Here is a 22,463-nt window from a genome sequence, read left to right as displayed (position 1 = left end):
GTTGTAAGAGACCTCTATACTATTTTCCATAGTGGCTACACCAACTTACATTCCCATGTATAGTAGTTCCTTTTTCTCCACGTCGTCAGCAACATTTATTTTTCATTTTTTGGTAGTAGGCATCCTAACAGGAGTACAAAGACATCTATCTCACTGGTTTGGGTTTGCATTTCCCTGATGATTAGGGACATTGAGCCTGTTTTCATATACCTGTTGACCGTTTTTGTGGCTTTGGAGAAATGTCTGTCTAGTATCTTTGCTCTTATTAAAATTAAGGGGTTTTTTAAAAGCTATTTTTTCATGATGTAGAGTGTGTGTGTGTGTATGTGTTTTGAGACAGGGTCTTGCTCTGTTGCCCAGACTGGTGTGCAGTGGTGCAATCTCAGCTCACTGCAACGTCTGCCTCCCAGGTTCAAGTGATTCTCCTGTTTCAGCCCCCCAGGTAGCTGGGATTATAGGCGTGTGCCACCACACTGGCTAATTTTTGTGCTTTTAGTACAGACTGGGTTTCACCATGTTGGCTAAGCTGGTTTCAAACTCCTGACCTCAAGTGATCTCCCTGCCTCGGCCTCTGGGATTACAGGCAAAAGCCACCATGCCCGACCTCTCATGTATTTTGGATATTAACTCTTTCTTGGCTATGTAGTTTGCTCACACCTTACTCCTAATTTGTCTGTGAACGTGGCCGAGAACTCAATTACTGTACCATCTTGGGCAGCTTAGAAGGGGTGGGCTCCGGCGTTGTAAGACTCATCAAGTGGCTGTTGGTTACCTATCTTTATTTGCTGGTGGATTTTAAAACATCCTAATTTACAAAACCAGCAGTAAACCTAAAGCAAGGCTTTTATAGAAACTCTTATCTTTTAATTATTTTTTTCTTTGAAATTATACTAAAAAGTGTAGACAGGCATGGATATGAAGGATGATTACTTACAGTTACAGAAGTGGAAAATACATATGAAATGACTTTTTAACCTCTGAAAAAGTTTTTAAAGTTAACGTCAGGGCATACGTGGAGAAGTCAGGAAAGGAAGTGAATACATTATGCTGAGAGACATCCACGTTGGTGACTGGAGAGAGACGTCTTGATGGCATTGCTTTCTCTGCCCTGACGAGTTCTCCATCTCATTCTGAAAGTATTCTTTGCCCCTTTGTGTGGAGTGACACAAGACATCATGTTCAGAATGTTGCCAGTTCTAGAAATAATCTTTGGAAATTCTGACGTTCTACAGAGAGAGAATTCAAATGATTTTTGATTGAGAGGGCTAGTTTAAATGCAGTGACTTTTAATGATTTAACCTTTCTCATTCAGCCAGTTGTGAGTTATATCCCCTGTGTGCATGGCGCTGTGCTAGATACCACGGTTACAATGATGAATAAGACAGAAGTAGATCCTAGCTTTGGGTGATATTTATAGCCCAGTTGGCGAGACAGGTATCAGGGCAATCATCTCAGAAATAAACAGTAGTTCTAGTTAGTGTCATGGTTAGGGAAGGATTGCACAGATATTAGGTTACCAAAAATAAAATATTCGTTGAGCATAGACTAGATGAGATGCCAGTGCCGTTTGATAAAATAGCACCCGATGGTTAGATATAACTGTTGAACACTGGATGTAAGCATTAACACTTCTTTTTGCTATTCAACAGGTATATTATTCCATCTTTGCAGAAGCTCGATGCTGGGTTTTACCGCTGCGTGGTGCGAAACAGAATGGGAGCACTCCTGCAAAGAAAATCAGAAGTTCAAGTCGCATGTATGTGTACAGTACGGAGATGTCCAAATGTTACAGAACAGAGTGTTGCTGGGGAGTAAATCAGAATCACTTTTCACCGTTGTAGGAACTGAGATTTTATCTTTGGTCCTATTTGGGGTGGAATAATTGCTCAACTCAGTGAGAGATAAGTAAGCAGCCAGCGTGGCTGGCCAGGCGAGGGGCTGATGAGGCAAAGGCCACTTTTCTTCATTTGAAAAGACTCAGGATCCTACAAGGCCCTGGGGATGATGAAAAAGTGAATGGGATGCCTTCTGTCTTCAGAATCAGCTGCTCTTAGCTTGCACTACGTTTGGATTCAAAATGTTATTAAAGTATAAAGTTCAGCCCATTTAGGTCAAAGTTCGTTCATTGTCGGTTCTTTCCAGTGACGATTTGTTTAGAAATCTTTACGCTGCACCACAAAAAGCACATGGACAGTGAGCGTCCCCGATGGTATTCATGTGATATAGTGATTTATTAATTCTTTATTCAGCAGATCATTTTTGGAGAATGAAACTTTTAAAAGTAAACGAAGGAGACATCAAGAATGCAGGAAGCTTAAATTTTCATGTAGTCTTGAGGAGAAACAGGAGAGCGAACTTGGCCTGTGCAAAGTATTTAGTCCTTTTTCTAATTCAAAATCTGTGAGGAGTAAAAATCGACTGCCGGCTTTATCTTATATATATGTGTGTATATAAAATAGAGACATCACATATATAATAATTATATGTCATATATATGTGATAAATGTAATATATATAAATAAATATATATTTGAGACAGGGTCTATCTCTGTCTCTCAGGCTGGAGTGCAGTGGCACAAACATAGCTCACTGCAAGCTTGAACTGGGCTCAAGTGATCCTCCCTCCTCAGCCTCCCGAGTAGCTAGGACCGCAGGTGTGTGCCACCATGCCTGGCTAATCTGGCTAATTTCTTTTGTTTTTGATAGGGGAGGGATCTCACTGCATTGCCCAGGTTGGTCTCTAATGCCTGGCCTCAAGTGATTCTCCTGCTCCAGCCTCCCAAAGTGCTGGGATTACAGGAGTAAGCCTGGCTTGTTTTATTATATTTATTATATCTTGAATGTACTACCAAAATTTCTCTTTCTTTAAAAGTGAGCAAAACAATGTTGTAAGATGTTAGATTACATTTTAATATATCATTATAAACTTTAGAGAACAAAAGAGCTCCTGAGTTGGGCTGTACTTTTTGGTGATGACAGAGTTTCCTCATTTGTCATTTTAACCCCAATTAAGGCTTGTAGCTTTCAGTGTGAGTAGGTGAAATAAAATAATATGTAGTTATTCTACCATAAGCCTAATGACTGGGTGAAGTGGTGATGCTATACATGTTTGCTTTTAAAATCTCTAGGAAGGCTTAAGTTTTTCTAAATTGTGATGTCGAAGAATGTTGCAGAATAATTGAGAACTTTTATTCAGTTGAATGATTGAAAATGTAATTATTAGAGTGAAGATCAGTACCTAAATTATGTTTTAAGAAGAGCTTCAAATTATTATATTAAATTCTGTTTTATAAAATTGAATTTTGCTTAATTATGTTTTAGTTTCTATTCTGTATCTCTAGCTCTTAGATTTTTTTTTTTTTCTTTTCTTTTTTGAGATGGAGTCTGCCTGTGTTGCCCAGAGTGGAGTGCAGTGGCGCAATCTTGGCTCACCACAACCTCCACCTTCGGGTTCAAGTGATTCTCCTGCTTCAGCCTCCCGAGCAGCTGGGATTACAGGCGACCGCCACCACGCCCAGCTGATTTTTGTATTTTTAGTAGAGACGGAGGGTTTCATCATGTTGGCCAGGCTGGTCTCAAACTCCTGACCTCAGGTGATCCACCCGCCTCGGCCTCCCAAAGTGTTGGGATTACAGATGAAAGCCACTGCTCTGCCTTTAGATTTTTTTTTTTTAATCTTTCTTTTCTCCTTTGCTTTGATAACAAATTTCATTTTCTTTTAAAATAACTATGAATATTTTTCTAATCTGTTTTGTTGGTTTGTTTCATCTTTTCCCTCAAATATTAGATACTGTCACATAGAAAATGTCTTTCTACTCCAGAAGACATTGATAATAGAGCACTTCCTTGGAATATTTCAAACTTATTTACATTTAAATAAAAATACACTATTTTGCCTTATCTATTTGTACATTTTTATTTGCATCTGACCATCATATGGAATTTTATTCAAAAATTTCAAATGTTACTAATTTTAAAATTAGCTATTTATACCTACATTCTAATAGCTGTGTTTTGTCCTGTGACTCCATTTTGTAAACGTTTTTTACCAGTAGAACAAATACTGGAACAAAGGCTAGTTGCCCCAAATTAAGTCAACAGTATGGGAGTGGGAGAATGCTGTATAGACTCTTCAGTGATTAGGAAATATTGCTCCCGAAAGATCCGTGCGGGAGACAGTGACCTCACAAATGAAGGGAACAAACTGAAGAGAGCAAGGTCCGGTGCCGAGCTGGAACGAGTTTGAAAGATTTAGGAGCTAGGAGACATCCGGATGCATTTTCTGACGGTTTCTGAGAAAACTGCTTCATGTGGTTCTAGGGTGGCTTCAGCACTTCACTTTCAGTATCAGACAGTTGCAGACATTCCCTTGTATTGTCAGGTAGAACAAACACCATGTGGCTTTGCTGACGAACGCGCAGCCTGGGCGCTTCGGAGGCGCGTGGCTTGGCTTGTCCGGTGCTTCACTCACATGCAGATCCGCATTGGTCAGTGCTGCCATGCAGTCTCGCTCGTCCCCGTGTGACATGTGGCAGCATCAGTGACTTCACTGTAACACGTACCTGTTTCCATCTGTGACCCCTTCCCTCCCCCAAAAATGTTTTCTAGAACTTGAAAGCGCTTCTTTTTCTCTGCAGACATGGGAAGTTTCACGGATACGGACCAGAGGAAAACTGTTCCTCAAGGACGTGCAGCAATTCTAAACCTGCTGCCCATCACCAGCTACCCCAGACCTCAAGTGACTTGGTTTAGAGAAGGGCACAAGATTATTCCAAGCAACAGAATGTAAGTTGCTCCAAACATTAAAGCTTCAAATACAATTTTAATGTCATTTGCTGGCCCCATCTACACAGTAAGTGTACCAATTAAGGTTACCAATGATTTGAAAAGAGCAAACTAGTCTAGGGGTCCTATCCTAATCTTTAGCAAACAGCTGTTTTAGGACTGGCTTGCATATTTTTAAGCATTTTAAGCAAATAACCGTGTAATATTCTTTTTTCTTTTGTTTTGTTTTGTTTTGAGACTGAGTCTCCCTCTGTCATCCAGGCTGGAGTGCAGTGGCACCATCTTGGCTCACTGCAAGCTCACGCCATTCTCCTGCCTTAGCCTCCCAAGCAGCTGGGACTACAGGCACCCGCCACAGCGCCTGGCTAATTCTTTGTATTTTTAGTGGAGACGGAGTTTCACCATACTAGCCAGGATGGTCTCAATCTCCTGACCTCGTGATCTGCCCGCCTCGGCCTCCCAAAGTGCTGGGATTACAGGCATGAGCCCCCGCGCCCTGCCAATATTATTCTTCAGAATGTGGCGTGCCCTAAAACTAAAGCACCCTTACCCAACTTTGCAGTCAATTTTTTTTTTTGAATGTACTTTTTAAGATGCCATTGTCATCCCTGAGTTGGGTTTGGCTCCTAGTACTAATTTAATGAGTGCTGGTATTTACTTATAGAGCCGTGGGTTTTTTTTCCCCCTCCTTTTATTGAGCCGTGTTTGATACTACTTTCTCTGACGATAAAACAGTAATTACTGCTTATTTCTCTTTATCCTTTTATCCTACCATGACAGTTTTATTTCTCTTCATCTAATTAGTGGTTCACCCATCTATTGCAGAATAGTTGCTTTGTGATTAGTTAAGCATTATTTCAAGGTGTTCTTGCCTATCTCACATTCAAGATATTTATCTGATGCCAGACAGGTTTTCTTCACTTGGAGCTTTAAGTGATTAAAAAGAACACTTGGTATATATTTCATAACTGGACATTTTACAACCTAATTTAAAGACAATATTCCAAACATAAAGGTTTCAAGGCTGAACATTTCCAGAAGAATCATGAAATGCCGTAAGCATAGGCCAGAAGTCAGATATTTATGCCGTCCAGTGGTTGCACTCAGATAAAAATTCATCAGGAGAAAACACTCTTGTTCTGCTTTTTTCAAAAAGAATGTGTGTGAGGTCATTTGCCAAACAGATTTTACATGTAACTGAAAGTTACCGTGGGAACCCACTTGCTCTCTCCCCTACCTGAGCATCTGTGGAATCCCTTCCCTAAGCCTCGTGATTCTTACCTCCAGCCCCTACCTGAGCATCAGAGAATCCCTTCCCTAAGCCCCATGTCTTCAGTCTTCTACTTCTGGATCAGAATCTGGCTGGAACCTAAATAATAATAATTATTATTACTATTAATAATTATATAATACTAATTATAATTAGTAATTATTATTTTGAGACAGAGTCACTCTGTCACCCAGGCTGAAGTACAATGGCGTGATCTCAGCTCACTGCGACCTCTCCCTCCCAGGTTCAAGCGATTCTCCTGCCTCAGCCTGCTGAGTAGCTAGGACTGCAGGTGCATGTCACCATCCCCGGCTAATTTTTGTGTTTTTAGTAGAGATGAGGTTTTACCATGTGGCCAGGCTGGTCTCGAACTCCTTACCTCAAATGACCCACCTGCCTCGGCCTCCCAGAGTTCTGGGATTACAGGCGTGAGCCACCCCACTTAAGCTTATTTTACAAATGTTTCTATTTTGGTTATTGGGAACAAAAATTTGTGTGTGTGTGTGTGTGTGTGTGTATGCAGAATATTTTAAAATTCTAGTAAAAATACCAATTACCTTAGAAGATGGGATAATTGCTATCCTTTTTTCTTTATTTGATTACAGGTTACTTAGATATCCACCTTTATATTGATTCCAATCATAAAAGATGTGTTTTGAGTTGGGATGAAACAAAGATGAAGGATCAATTTTTCATTCTTTAGTAGACTGTTAGGCTTTAAAAAGGCAGGCGAGGGCTGTGCGCGGTGGCTTGTTCCTGTAATCCCGGCACTTTCGGATGCTGATTGCTTGAGTTCAAAGCAATCTGGAGTTTAAAAACAGCCTGCGCAACATGGTGAAACCTTATCTCTACTAAAAATTTTTTAAAAAAGAAAAATAGCTGGGTGTGGTGGCACGAACCTGTAGTTCTAGCTATTTGCTACTTGGGAGGCCGAGGTGGGAAGACAGCTTGAGACCGGAAGCTGGAGGTTGCAGTGAGCTGTGATGGTGCCACTGTACTGCAGCCTGGGAGACAGAGCAAGACCCTGTCTCCAAAAACAAAACAAAAAAAAAAGTGGGGGGATGGGGGCAGCAGGCAAGATACATTCTGGTATAAATATGCTAGAAGTTCCCAGTGCTGAGCACAATATGACCAGGCAATCTTAGGATAAATGTTGGGGGAGAATTGGTACCAGGGATGGGGAGGTAGTTTGAATTAGGCTTTCCTCTCAAACACTGGAGCTTTTAGTTAATGTCAGTGGCAGCAAAATTCATTGTGGAAGAATTCTTTGAACTTAGTAGCAAATAAGTCTGTATTAATCCACCTGTTAACCTGTGTTTTCTCTGGATGCATGAGACAACACTTATTCACAAGTCTGACAGGGTATAGAATGAAATAACTCTTAATTTCATAAATTTTTTAAACTTGCAAATGCATGCTAAAGCCTGTTTAATTCCTGGTGAGCTAATAAAGACAAGACACTAGTAAGCCTTTAATTTGGTGTAATATCAAACAAATGGTCTGCTTACAAGCGTGAAGCTGTTGATAAATCTCTAATCTCAGGAAATAATGCAGTATACCATTTTTTAAAGAGATGAGATGAGGCTGATTATGGATCTTTACACTTTTACAAGGCCCTTTAGTTTCATATTTTCCACCTCATCATCACCCCGCATTTATTAAGTACCTGCTGTGCAAGATTACATAAATAAGTATGGGTATGGTTTTCTCCACAAGTTTATACATCATCCAAAGAGATACAGCTTTCATATGCCAAGTACACTGATTCGATCTTTACAAATTATATGAATATGTATTAAATGATCACATGCACCCTGAAACTATGTACATCTATTATGCATCAAGAAAAAGTTTAAATGTTTAAAAATTTAAAAATCTAAATATGAAAACCCAGTATATTGCTTTCCATGTCTAAGAAAGTACAGCTTTTGACTGAAAATGGGAGGACATTTCTGCGTTCCTCCCACCCACGTGATTGATAGCACAAGTCACATGGCATCACATTTGTTATATACCCAGAGATGCCTTTTAAAAACGAACATTTGACTCAAGGTGCTTCACACATATTGAAATGCAGGTCAAGCTTCTGCACCTGTTTTATTTTTATTTTTATTTTTTGAGATGGAGTCTTGTTCTGTTGCCCAAACTGGAGTGCGGTGGCCTGATCTTGGTTCACTGCAACCCAAAGTCAAGCGATGCTCCTCCCTCAGCCTCCCGAGTAGCTGAGATTACAGGTGCACACCACTAAGCCCAGCTAATTTTTGTATTTTTAGTAGAGACGGGGTTGCACCGTGCTGGCCAGGCTGGTCTCGAACTCCTGACCTTGTGATCCACCCGCCTCGGCCTCCCAAAGTACTGGGATTACAGGCGTGAGCCACCGCGCCCGGCCTTTCTGTACCTATTTTTAACCTCCTTGTGTGAGTTTGCTTTTCTAGTACATGCACCTTTGTCATGTGGTGAAAGAAGCTCGTTTTGTCTCCCCACCTCCATTTTTAAACATTATCTCATTATCTACTCTTAAAATGTGAACTTTAGGCTTATAATTAAATGATTTTTTTTTCATTTTCAAGGGAAACAGTAGGTCTACTGTTTCCTAACTTGAAAAATTAGTTGAATAGTCTATTAATAATCTTAACAGGAGCTATTATTTATTGAGTACCTACTTTAAACATATCTTCTCTAATCCTCACAATTGCCTTCTGAGGCAGGTATAATTAGCTTTATGTATAGTTATCAGAATGGAAGAGTATGGATGTTAAATTACTTACCCCAGGGCCCAGAGCCGATACATGCAGAGCCAGGGTTCAAACCCAGGTCTGCCTGACACTCAGTCTCATGCTCGCTTCTGGATCAGCCTAATTCTTTCTACCTTATTTGCTGATCATTTTTTACGTTTTGGATTATTTTTTTCCATACATTGCTCTAGTCTTCCTTTCTCATCTTTTAGAAGACCAGCTTTCAATTTGAAATAACATGGATTAACCTGGGTTTGCACAGAGGGGTTGAAAAGTGTCAGAGACTGGTAGGTTTTGAAACTAGAGTCAGAGCGGGCGCGGCGGCTCACGCTTGTAATCCCAGCACGTTGGGAGACCAAGGCGGTTGGATCAGGAGGTCAAGAGATCGAGACCATCCTGGCCAACATGGTGAAACCCCATCTTTATTAAAAATACAAAAATTAGCGGGGTGTGGTGGCATGCGTGTGTAGTCCTAGCTACTTGGGAAGCTGAGGCAGGAGAATTGCTTGAACCTGGGAGGCAGAAGTTGTAGTGAGCCAAGATTGCGCCACTGCATTCCAGCCTGGCAACACAGTGAGACTCAGTCTCAAAAAAAAAAGAAAAGAAAAGAAAAGAAAAAAGAAAGCAGAATCAGAAAGATTTCCTGTTGGATTGGATGTGGGAAATTAGAGAAAGAGAATAATCATGGATAACTCTATGACTTTTCTTGGCCTGAGCAACTTGTAGGATGGAGATACCATTTGCTAAATAGGGAGATGATTTGGGGAGAAGTGAATTTTGTCTATATAGGTGGAGGATTTGGCAGTGTTGTCTGCAATCTGTTTTTGACGAGTTAAGTTTGAGATGCATCGTAGGTCACCAGAAGGAACCAATGATTAGACATACATGTCAGATTCAAGATCAGCAGCGAGGTCTAGGTTAAACTTGTGAGTTGTTGGTGTATTGATGACATTTAAAGCTCTTTACAAACCTATGAAATAAGCCAGTAGGTGTACCCCCAAAGACTTCCTTTGTATCAGTTAAAATGGTGATGCATGCCTATAATCCCAGCTACTTGGAAGTCTGAGGTGGGAGGATCACCTGAGCCCAGGGGTTACAGACCAGCCTGGGCAATGTAGCAAGACTCTGCCTACAAAAATAAGAAGAAGATGCTCTTGGCTGCAAGTCACTTTGGCTATCTTATGCAAAAAGAAAATTTATTGGAATATATAGAGAAATAAAGAATCAAACCAATAGGAGAGGATTTCATAATAACCAGGACAACTCCTGAGGCCCAGGGAGCAGAGAACAAATAAACAGTGCAGTGGCCTCCCAGGTCCTAATTCCTAGAACTTGTGAGTATGTTAGGTTACATGGCAGTGGGGGAAGTAAGGCTGCAAAGCCATCTGGAGCTGATATAGGTGAAAGGATGGGACAAAAGGAAAAAGGCATTTTAGGGCAAGTGAAGTTAAGATCCATGACTGTACCCTATGACTTGATACAAGCTCAAATGCTGGCAGAGCTGTCTCCCAGCATCTCGCCTTAGGGTTTTAACCAGTGAGAGTCAAGTTCCATTGTCCCTGACTCCCACATGCCGGAGGGCAGAGGCCTGCTTCTCCCAAGCTTTGTGGGTTCCACTTTGGGAGGAGACAGGCTAACTTTCCTTGTTTTATACATGAAGTAGAGGGAATTCCCTGGATTTGTTTTGACCACCTCTTAGCAAGTATTCTTTTGCATGGTTGAGATCTGAAAAACACCATTGTCCTAAGATTTATGACTTCAGTCAAAACTCTGAAACAAGAGGAAAATTTTAGTTAGCATCCTGCTCTTTATTTTTTGAATTAACAGTTCACATTTGCACCCTGGGGGCAGGTAGAAAACTGTCTGAGTAGACAAGACCTACAAATGTGAACAGTTTTAGGTGGTTTGTTTTTTGGAGACAGTCTTGCTCTATCTCCCAGGCTGGAGTGAAGTTGAAGTGGCATGATCTCAGCTCACTGCAACCTCCAACTCCAGAATCAAATGATTTTTGTGCTTCAGCCTCCAGAGCAGCTGGGATTACAGGTGTGCCACCATGCCTGGCTATTTTTTTTGTATTTTTAGTAGAGACTTTGTTTCACTATGTTGCTCAGGCTGGTCTGGAACTCCTGACTTCAGGCAATCCACCTGCCTCTGCCTCCCAAAGTGCTGGGATCACAGACCACCGTGGCCAGCCAGTTTTAGGTATTTTTGACCAGCTAAAATGTTTTTGTTTTTCTACCTACATTTGGCCTCCTGGTATGCATAGGAGATACACAGTGCTGGAATGGCTGGATGAATGAATGTGAAGGAAATTCATGTAATGTCCACAGACTTCCTCAGCAGAAGGGGAAAACAAATGAGAACAAACCTCAAGGAAAAATGCTGTTGATGAGGCAGAAAAAATATCTTGGAAAGACAAACAGTAGTTTGAGAGAATTGAAAATAAGTTATATTCAGAATCCGAATAGGTAATTACAGGTTTTATCTGAGAAGTTGAAAAACATGTATATTTATTTTTCTGATTTAGTGAATCCAAAGTTTGCTGTCTTTGCATATCAAAGATGAGCATAGCTTTGTCTTATAAATACAGTCTAATTTGATAATAAAATTGTTCTGTGTTATTTTGGTTTAGATATATTTTCTTTATTTGCATTTATTTCTCAAAATACGAAATGTGAATACTGATGCCGTACTGTATTTCTCTTTCCTCCACGACGTAATTTATGTTGGTAGTTATCAGATTAGAAAACAAAAACTTTGTACAGTGCCATTCTTTTGCTTAATTGCAGGTTCTTGTGCTCAAATTGCATCCTGTAGCCTACCTGACAGGAATGTGCAAGCACAACTATTCTTGAATGTTGTTTTTCCTGCACATGCGAAGTTTATAGATGAAATGTTTCAAACCTTCAGTCAGCTTTGCAATAAACGACTTACCAGTAATGATCTGGATTGTGAAGTATGGGCAGTAAACAGCGTCCCAGGTGACTCAGAAACAGTCTGACTCATAATTGTCCGTGCTTAAATACTTGAACATCCATTAACTTATTATCATTTCATTTCAATTTCTTCAAGAAAGATTTGTTTAAATTAGCACTTGCATTGGAAGTCACAACTTAATGTTCAAATGAAGTAGATCTGGTTGTAATAATATTTTTATAGTTAACTAGGCTTTCAAAATAATGTGCTTTTAAAATTTTATATTTTATAGGCATTTTGTAGATGTTTATGGAGTATATCTATGTGTGTGAACCGAGCCATATTTGGTATAAGTAAAACAGACGGGTAGATATGGGTTCCAGGCCTGCTTTCACCGTAACTCTGACCTTGGCAGAATTACCTATTCTCCCTTTGCCTCCATTTTCCCATGTCAGTGAAAAAGGTTTTCTAACCACTTCTGCAGTCCTTTCTGGTATTAATGTTCAGTGCTGCTGTTAAGGAAAGGAGTGCCGTGGCAGTTGTTCCTCCCCTCCCTCTCTTTCTTCCTTCATGCATCCATGGACATTTCCTGAGCACTTGATTAGTGCCAGGCACTGTTCTGCTTGCTAGAGACAGAAAGGGGAATTGAGGCATCCCAGGTACGGCCTTCAGTGAGGTGTGTTCTGATATGGAAGCAGGTAATACACAGGATACTTTGGGGTGAGGGTGTCGCCACGCTGAGAAGACACGGTTGGGTGGGAAGAGAGAGTCCCAAGCCGAATGAGGTTGAATTGAGTGGCTAAGGACAGGCCCTCTGTGGAGGTGACATTTTAAAAATCACGTTATAGAGTTATAATTTACATATAACAAAATGAACATTTTTAAAGCATATAGGTGGATGAATCTCAATAAATACATACACAGAAGAATTTGCCATCCCAATCAAGAGAGTTCCTGGGCCCCTCCTGTTGTTAGTGTGCATTCCTGCAGCCCTGCCCTCCCACTTGTCTAATTTCTGTTACTGCAGGCTAGATTACCTGCTCAAGAATTTCACACAAATGACATCACTGAATGTGAAATCCTTTGTCTAGCTTCATTCATTCAACATCATTTCTGTGATACTCTCAATGTGATCCTTAATAATAATAATAATGAATGATTTTTGAGTGCCAGGCACTGTTTTAAGGATTTTATTTATAACAATTCACTTAATCTTCACAGCAGCCCAGCGGTTTAGTACTATTATTATCGTGGCTTTCCTGACGAGAACTAAGGCAGAGAGAGGCCAGCAATTGGCCAGCGTGGGAGCCCTTTGACTCCCAAGTCCACACTGCTCCGCTGTGTATATGAGGCTGTTCTCCCAGGTTGATGTCTGCAAGATGGGAAGGAGCCAGCCAGCCCTGTGGAGCTCAGGAGGATGAATGTTCAAACAGAAAAGAGCTTGATGTATTTGCTAAACTGAGAGACTCTGGCCCTGTAGCCCCCGAATGTGGGAAGGAATCTGGATTTTATTCTGTACACAGTGGAAAGTCTTTGGAAGAGGTTGCTATTTTTTTTTTTAATGATTAAAATTGTGGTAAAACATAACTTAAAAAAATAGAAATAGGGTTTCACTTTATCATCCAGGCTAGATTGCCATGGTGTGATCATAGCCCACTGCAGTTTCAGGCTTCTGAGCTCAAGCCATCCTCCTGCTTTGGCCTCCCAGAGCGCTGGGATTACAGGTATGAGCCACCATCCCTGGCCTAAGATTTCTTATTTTAACCACTTTTAAGTATAGTTAGTGGCACTAAGTGCATTCACATTGTTGTGCAATCATCACCATCATCCCTCTTCAGCACATCCTTTCATCTTGTGAAACTCTGTACCCATTAAACATAACTCCCTGCTCTGTCCTTCCCCCAGTCCCTGGCAACCACTGTTCTGCTTTCTGTCTATGAATTTGACTACTCTAATTATCTTGTGTGAGCAGAATCATATGGTATTTTTTTCTTTTCCACCTATTTTTAATTAAACATAGCATCTGAGATAACTGTAGATTCACATACAGTCAAAAGAAATAATGTAGAGTGATTTTATGTTCCCTGTAACCAGTTTTCCTGAATGTTGAGATCTTGTAAAATACTGTATTACGGTATCACAACCAGGATACTGACGTTGATAGAGTCAAGAAACAGAACATTTCCATCAATACTAGAATTCTTCATGTTAACCTTTTATGGCCATAACTACTTTCCTCTTGCCCTCTCCCCTTCTTAAGTCCTAGTAACCACTAATCTGTTTTTCATTTCTAAAGTTTTGTCATCTCAAGAATGTTGTGTAGACAGAACCATGCAGTATGTGACCCGTGGGGACTGGCTTTTTTTTTTTAACTTGGTATAATTCCCCGATTCATCCAGGTTATTGTCTGCAGCCTAGTTGGTTTCCTCTTGTTGTTTAGTGTTTCTTGGTGTGGCCATACTGTGTAGTTTATAATCATTGACCTGTTGAAAGCCATCTGGATTGTATCCAGGTTTTGGCCATGATGAATAAAGCTGCTATAAACATTCTTATTCCTTTTTTCTGTGCTTGAACATAGGACTTCATTGTGTTCACACACACAAATGCCCAGGAGTGGAATGACTAGGCTGTATGGTAGTTGCATGTTTACTTTTTTTTTTTTTTTAAAGAAAATGCCAAACTGTTTTCCAGAATGGCTGTACCATTTTGTAATCCCACCAGCAGTGTGTGAATGATCACATTTCTCTGCTTCCTCACTAGCATTTGGTGTTGTCACTATTTTTTATTTTAGTCATTCTGATAGGTGTATAATGATATCTCCTTGTGTTTTTAAATTTTCATTTCTCTAATGGGTAATGATGTTGAACATCTCTTAATGTACTGATTTTTAAAAGAATGAAATTAGAAAACAAACTTCTTGCTGTGAAAGATGTATCCATGTATTTGAAAAGTCAGTTGAGGCCGGGCGCAGTGGCTCAAGCCTGTAATCCCAGCACTTTGGGAGGCCGAGACGGGCGGATCACAAGGTCAGGAGATCGAGACCATCCTGGCTAACCCGGTGAAACCCCGTCTCTACTAAACAATACAAAAAACTAGCCGGGCAAGGTGGCAGGCGCCTGTAGTCCCAGCTACTCGGGAGGCTGAGGCAGGAGAATGGTGTCAGTCCGGGAGGTGGAGCTTGCAGTGAGCTGAGATCCGGCCACTGCACTCCAGCCTGGGAGACAGAGCGAGACTCCGTCTCAAAAAAAAAAAAAAAAAGTCAGTTGAATGGGTGAAAGAGCAGACAATACACAGCTAAAGTGAGACTTACTGTTCTGATAGATCTGAAGAAATTACTCAGAATAAACACAGAGGACAAAAGATGGGAAATCTAGAAGAAAGGCCAAGAGATCTAGAGGACAGAGTAATCACTAGACATCCGATGGAGAAAATGGGGGATAGATACTCTACAGAGGGACCATTGCTATGACATTTCCTAAGATGATTACTCTTCACAGTCCAGAAGCAGAATGAGCTCCGAGTAAGATAAATAAAGTAAATCCAAATCTATACATATTACAGTGTAACTGCAGAACATCAAAGACGAAGAAGAAACCTTAAGACAACCATACATGTACTTCAGGTTGCCTCAGAGGAACGGAAATCAGAAGATAGCTGACAGCAGTAATAGAGAACGGAAGGGAATGATATCTTCTGAACGCCAAGGGATGGAACCGCTGTCATAAAGTTCTGTGTCAGCTAATCCAACGATCCCAGGTTGGGGAGACAAGATGGTATTTTCAGACAAGCCTGAGAACTTATATTTCCGAGAACATTGCTGAAGGATCTATGAATGAGCTTGAGGAGGAAGGATACTGAATCTAGAAGGCAATGCAGGCTTAGAAATGTTGGCCTTCATTTTATTTTCTCTAGTTAGGCAATGTTTAGTAATTGAAGTGTTTAAATATTTAGATATTAGATGAGGAAGTGGAGACAGGAAGTTGAGACAACTCTTTGGGCATTTTTCTTGTGAGCAGCTGCAGAGAAACCGTGCAGTGTTCGTTGTGAGGACATGAGGTCAAGGGAGCTGGTTTTATCTTACGTGGGGAATCCCAGCTATCATTTATGTATTAATGGAAATTCTCCAGTAGAGAAGGAGAATGTGAAGAGTCAGGAGAGAGTGAGGATGCTAGGGGGAACAAAGTCCTGGCAAACGTGACCTGGACATGCACAGACAAGCATGGGAAGGAGGGCTCTGAAGTCGTGTGGCACCACCTTCATGGTGGCATACGGTGGCCCCCATGGCCTCACAGCTTCCACTCTGACAGGATGGAAGCCAGAATATGCGCACGGACGCATGTGGTTTGGTAAACATGCTTGTGGAAAATTGAGCGATTTCTCGTGCATTTTTATTTTCTCTCTGAATATTGGGATGAGCTTAGAAGTTTAGAGTGAGGGCTGATGTGAGAAGACAAGGTATTAGCTAGTCATGCAGACAGTCAGAAGCAAACTAGGGAAACATGCCAGGCTTATGGGAACATTTGAGAGCAAGGGCACAGTCGCAGTTTGTGGTGATGGATGTCTTCAGTAAAGTTCTGATGCCACTATAGAGAAGACAGCTAATTGGGTTCACAGAAGATCGAAGTGTAGCCCAACTACCATGTGGAATTCAGAAGCGAGGGTCGTGTTGAGGCTGTCTGCAGGGGAGTGATGGGTCTCGATTGTCTCTGAGCTTTATAAGGGAGGAGATGAAGGATGTTCCAGTAGGACAGAATCAGAAGACTGCAGGAGTCTATTGACTGGAAGAATAATTGCAGTGGGTGGAGAAGTGGGTGGACTGAGCACCTCACGTCCTCTCATTCTCACTTCAGCTATTCCATTTAGTGCCAAACAGCGGACTTCTCCCTCACTTGGAAGGAATCTGATGATGCAGATGAGAAAAGTCTCAGGGTTAAACTTCTGTGGGGTGACCTAGAATCCTTAGGTAATTAGTGAATGGTTGTGTGCAGGTGGATTAGCAGATAGATTACTGATGCCACCCCAGCTGCCTGTTAGGTGACACAGCTTCATGCAGCCTCTTTGAAGTCATCCTGTGGGTCACCCCTCCTTCCTCTGTGCTTTTTTCCTTCCCTCCTTACTCCAGGGTCCACGTGTCAGCTGTTGTAGGGGTTCTGTTTTCTTGAAAAACTGGGACGTCACCTGGGGTATTTGAAATCTAGACTTAGAATGGAACTTTTGTTGGGATTGACAAAGTTCAGGGAGTGACCATGAGAATGGGGGCTGAGATTGCATGGAGGGGCAGGTCAGTGGTGGTGAGAGGTGTAAGACTCCAAGGCCACAGTGTTAGAGTAGATTGCAACATGGATATAAAGCCCCCAGGGAGGGTGACAAGAGAAGTCAATGGAGGAAGATAGGGATTCCAGGGCTACAGTCCTCAGTAAATGGAGAGGGAAGGAGGAATTAGAACCTCAGGAGGGAATAGCATTGAGAATAAACACATCCCCATCACATGGGCCTCAGAGGAACTGGGATTTGGAAGGCGAAAGGGGACAAACAGGTTGGTAGTGTTGGCTCACAGCTGTGATGAGGGTTTGCTCTAGGTAGACTAGACAAAGTGAAGGCCTTCTGGAGCTGCTCCAGAAGGCTACAGGACCTTGCAGCTTGGAATCTCACCTAGCGGGTAGCTGCCCTAATGTGCCTCAGCTTCACTTATGAAGCAGAGAGGATGACCTCTTTCTCCTGGAGTAGTCGTGAGATTTAACACAAGGGAATGAGCAGGAAAGTAGTTGGCCAACTAATGTTCAGTTAAATGATAGAGGGTATATGCTATATGCCACCCCTCAAAAAAAGGTATGCAAGTATGTTCATGTTAAAAGCATTCATCTGTCTGTGGCTCTCTGGCTGGCTGTGCACGTAGCTGTCTCTGTGACTTAGAGGGGACATGGGAGGAAGGACCCTGGTGTAGAGAATATGCTGGAGCCATGGGCAGCCCCACCATGCTCCTGTAAATGCCACACTGCTCCTCCAAATGCTGGTTTCTAAAACCTAGAAAGTTCTTTTTGTTGTTGTTCTCACCACATCCAGGAAGATGGGGCACAGTGGGAGTCCCATTGTCTGAGCTGCTATTATCCTGGGGCAAGTTAGTGTCCCTCAGAGTGGGTAAGAAGATGGAAAGCGCCACATTGCTTTAATGAATAGTCTGCAGACTGCTGATGAGTTCCCTGTCACTGCGCTTTATTCCAGAGCCTCACTGTGCAGAGTGAGAGGTGGACTGAGATGCTTGTGAGGATTTCCTGTTTTCTTTCTGATTGTCAGGTAGTGCGATGAAGGGTTACCTTATAAGCAATATTAGATTAGGTTTTGGGCTGTTGCTCACAGTAAGTTTGACGTCTACACCATCACATGACGCAGTTGGACTTGATGAAGGTCACTCAAGTGTCCTCTCTTTCAGTGATGCTTGTTGGGCACCTGCCTGCAGGTAGATGACACCGTCCCTGCTTTGGGAGAAAGGACACATCACAGATAGAGAAACGTTCCTGTGCCAAGTGAATAGGCCAAGAGCATGGGGGATGGGGATCGTAGAATTGCTTGGTTCCATTCGAGTTGGCCATGTAGTATTTAACTTTAATGACGAGAATTTAATATTCTATGTACCAATTTTTCATTCGAAATAAAACACTACATTTTACATGAGCAGATCTTGTGACAATAATGCATTTCTTTACAAATATTAGCCCGTTATACATCTTTTTTTTATTTTATTTTTTATTTATTTTATTTTTTTTTATTTTTTATTTTTATTTTTTATTATACTTTAAGTTCTAGGGTACATGTGCATAACGTTTATATCATGTATAACACCCCAATGCAATCCCTCCCTCCTCCCCCCTCCCCCTGATAGGCCCCAGTGTGTGATGTTCCCCTTCCCGAGTCCAAGTGATCTCATTGTTCAGTTCCCACCTATGAGTGAGAACATGCGGTGTTTGGTTTTCTGTTCTTGTGATAGTTTGCTAAGAATGATGGTTTCCAGCTGCATCCATGTCCCTACAAAGGACGCAAACTCATCCTTTTTGATGGCTGCATAGTATTCCATGGTGTATATGTGCCACATTTTCTTAATCCAGTCTGTCACAGATGGACATTTGGGTTGATTCCAAGTCTTTGCTATTGTGAATAGTGCCGCAATAAACATACGTGTGCATGTGTCTTTGTAGTAGAGTAATTTATAATCCTTTGGGTATATACCCAGTAGTGGGATGGCTGGGTCATATGGTACATCTAGTTCTAGATCCTTGAGGAATCGCCATACTGTTTTCCATAATGGTTGAACTAGTTTACAATCCCACCAACAGTGTAAAAGTGTTCCTATTTCTCCACATCCTCTCCAACATCTATTGTTTCCTGACTTCTTAATGATTGCCATTCTAACTGGTGTGAGATGGTATCTCATTGTGGTTTTGATTTACAGTTCTCTGATGGCGAGTGATGATGAGCATTTTTTCATGTGTCTGTTGGCTGTATGGATGTCTTCTTTTGAGAAATGTCTGTTCATATCCTTTCCCCACTTTTTGATGGGGTTGTTTGTTTTTTTCTTGTATATTTGTTTGAGTTCTTTGTAGATTCTGGATATTAGCCCTTTGTCAGATGAGTAGGTTGCAAAAATTTTCTCCCATTCTGTAGGTTGCCTGTTCACTCTGATGGTAGTTTCTTTTGCTGTGCAAAAGCTCTTTAGTTTAATTAGATCCCATTTGTCAATTTTGGCTTTTGCTGCCGTTGCTTTTGGTGTTTTAGACATGAAGTCCTTGCCCATGCCTATGTCCTGAATGGTACTACCTAGATTTTCTTCTAGGGTTTTTATGGTATTAGGTCTAACATTTAAGTCTCTAATCCATCTTGAATTAATCTTCGTATAAGGGGTAAGGAAAGGATCCAGTTTCAGCTTTCTACTTATGGCTAGCCAATTTTCCCAGCACCATTTATTGAATAGGGAATCCTTTCCCCATTTCTTGTTTCTCTCAGGTTTGTCAAAGATCAGATGGCTGTAGATGTGTGGTATTATTTCTGAGGACTCTGTTCTGTTCCATTGGTCTATTTCTCTGTTGTGGTACCAGTACCATGCTGTTTTGGTTACTGTAGCCTTGTAGTATAGTTTGAAGTCAGGTAGCGTGACGCCTCCAGCTTTGTCCTTTTGACCTAGGATTGTCTTGGCAATGCGGTCTCTTTTTTGGTTCCATATGAACTTTAAAGCAGTTTTTTCCAATTCTGTGAAGAAAGTCATTGGTAGCTTGATGGGGATGGCATTGAATCTATAAATAACCTTGGGCAGTATGGCCATTTTCACGATATTGATTCTTCCTATCCATGAGCATGGTATGTTCTTCCATTTGTTTGTGTCCTCTTTGATTTCACTGAGCAGTGGTTTGTAGTTCTCCTTGAAGAGGTCCTTTACATCCCTTGTAAGCTGGATTCCTAGGTATTTTATTCTCTTTGAAGCAATTGTGAATGGAAGTTCATTCCTGATTTGGCTCTCTGCTTGTCTGTTACTGGTGTATAAGAATGCTTGTGATTTTTGCACATTAATTTTGTATCCTGAGACTTTGCTGAAGTTGCTTATCAGCTTAAGGAGATTTTGGGCTGAGACGATGGGGTTTTCTAAATATACAATCATGTCATCTGCAAACAGGGACAACTTGACTTCTTCTTTTCCTAACTGGATACCCTTGATTTCTTTCTCTTGCCTGATTGCCCTAGCCAGAACTTCCAACACTATGTTGAATAGGAGTGGTGAGAGAGGGCATCCCTGTCTTGTGCCAGTTTTCAAAGGGAATTTTTCCAGTTTTTGCCCATTCAGTATGATATTAGCTGTGGGTTTGTCGTAAATAGCTCTTATTATTTTGAGGTACGTTCCATCAATACCGAATTTATTGAGCGTTTTTAGCATAAAGGGCTGTTGAATTTTGTCAAAAGCCTTTTCTGCATCTATTGAGATAATCATGTGGTTCTTGTCTTTGGTTCTGTTTATATGCTGGATTACATTTATTGATTTGCGAATGTTGAACCAGCCTTGCATCCCAGGGATGAAGCCCACTTGATCATGGTGGATAAGCTTTTTGATGTGCTGCTGAATCCGGTTTGCCAGTATTTTATTGAGAATTTTTGCATCGATGTTCATCAGGGATATTGGTCTAAAATTCTCTTTTTTTGTTGTGTCTCTGCCAGGCTTTGGTATCAGGATGATGTTGGCCTCATAAAATGAGTTAGGGAGGATTCCCTCTTTTTCTATTGATTGGAATAGTTTCAGAAGGAATGGTACCAGCTCCTTGTACCTCTGGTAGAATTCAGCTGTGAATCCATCTGGTCCTGGACTTTTTTTGGTGGGTCGGCTATTAATTGTTGCCTCAATTTCAGAGCCTGTTATTGGTCTATTCAGGGATTCAACTTCTTCCTGGTTCAGTCTTGGGAGAGTGTAAGTGTCCAGGAAATTATCCATTTCTTCTAGATTTTCTAGTTGATTTGCGTAGAGGCATTTATAGTATTCTCTGATGCTTGTTTGTATTTCTGTGGGGTCAGTGGTGATATCCCCTTTATCATTTTTTATTGCGTCTATTTGATTCCTCTCTCTTTTCTTCTTTATTAGTCTTGCTAGCGGTCTGTCAATTTTGTTGATCTTTTCAAAAAACCAACTCCTGGATTCATTGATCTTTTGGAGGGTTTTTTGTGACTCTATCTCCTTCAGTTCTGCTCTGTTCTTAGTTATTTCTTGCCTTCTGCTAGCTTTTGAATGTGTTTGCTCTTGCCTCTCTAGTTCTTTTAATTGTGATGTTAGAGTGTCAATTTTAGATCTTTCCTGCTTTCTCTTGTGGGCATTTAGTGCTATAAATTTCCCTCTACACACTGCTTTAAATGTGTCCCAGAGATTCTGGTATGTTGTATCTTTGTTCTCATTGGTTTCAAAGAACATCTTTATTTCTGCTTTCATTTCGTTATGTACCCAGTAGTCATTCAGGAGCAGGTTGTTCAGTTTCCATGTAGTTGAGCGGTTTGGATTGAGTTTCTTAGTCCTGAGTTCTAGTTTGATTGCACTGTGGTCTGAGAGACAGTTTGTTATAATTTCAGTTCTTGTACATTTGCTGAGGAGTGCTTTACTTCCAATTATGTGGTCAATTTTGGAATAAGTGCGATGTGGTGCTGAGAAGAATGTATATTCTGTTGAATTGGGGTGGAGAGTTCTATAGATGTCTATTAGGTCCGCTTGGTGCAGAGATGAGTTCAATTCCTGGATATCCTTGTTAACTTTCTGTCTCGTTGATCTGTCTAATGTTGACAGTGGAGTGTTGAAATCTCCCATTATTATTGTATGGGAGTCTAAGTCTCTTTGTAGGTCTTTAAAGACTTGCTTTATGAATCTGGGTGCTCCTGTATTGGGTGCATATATATTTAGGAGAGTTAGCTCTTCCTGTTGAATTGATCCCTTTACCATTATGTAATGGCCTTCTTTGTCTCTTTTGATCTTTGATGGTTTAAAGTCTGTTTTATCAGAGACTAGGATTGCAACCCCTGCTTTTTTTGTTCTCCATTTGCTTGGTAGATCTTCCTCCATCCCTTTATTTTGAGCCTATGTATGTCTCTGCATGTGAGATGGGTCTCCTGAATACAGCAGACTGATGGGTCTTGACTCTTTATCCAGTTTGCCAGTCTGTGTCTTTTAATTGGAGCATTTAGTCCATTGACATTTAAGGTTAATATTGTTATGTGTGAACTTGATCCTGTCATTATGA

The 22,463-nt window shown here is 41.1% G+C and overlaps 1 protein-coding gene across 1 annotated transcript in view; it reads left to right on the top strand.

Moving 5' to 3' along the window:
• The window catches only part of SDK1 (sidekick cell adhesion molecule 1), a 990,930-nt gene that overhangs the window by 341,347 nt on the left and 627,120 nt on the right, over positions 1-22,463 (top strand). Inside the window, 2 exon segments of the mRNA XM_033191941.1 lie at positions 1,650-1,756; positions 4,638-4,785. Coding sequence (XP_033047832.1) covers positions 1,650-1,756; positions 4,638-4,785 — 255 coding nt within the window.

The sequence above is a fragment of the Trachypithecus francoisi genome, unplaced genomic scaffold, assembly GCF_009764315.1.
Source record: "Trachypithecus francoisi isolate TF-2019V2 unplaced genomic scaffold, Tfra_2.0 Lachesis_group4, whole genome shotgun sequence".
NCBI classification, from domain to species: domain Eukaryota; kingdom Metazoa; phylum Chordata; class Mammalia; order Primates; family Cercopithecidae; genus Trachypithecus; species Trachypithecus francoisi.
The sequence above is the reverse complement of the archived record's forward strand: the minus strand, read 5'-3'. Positions and strand labels throughout refer to the sequence as shown.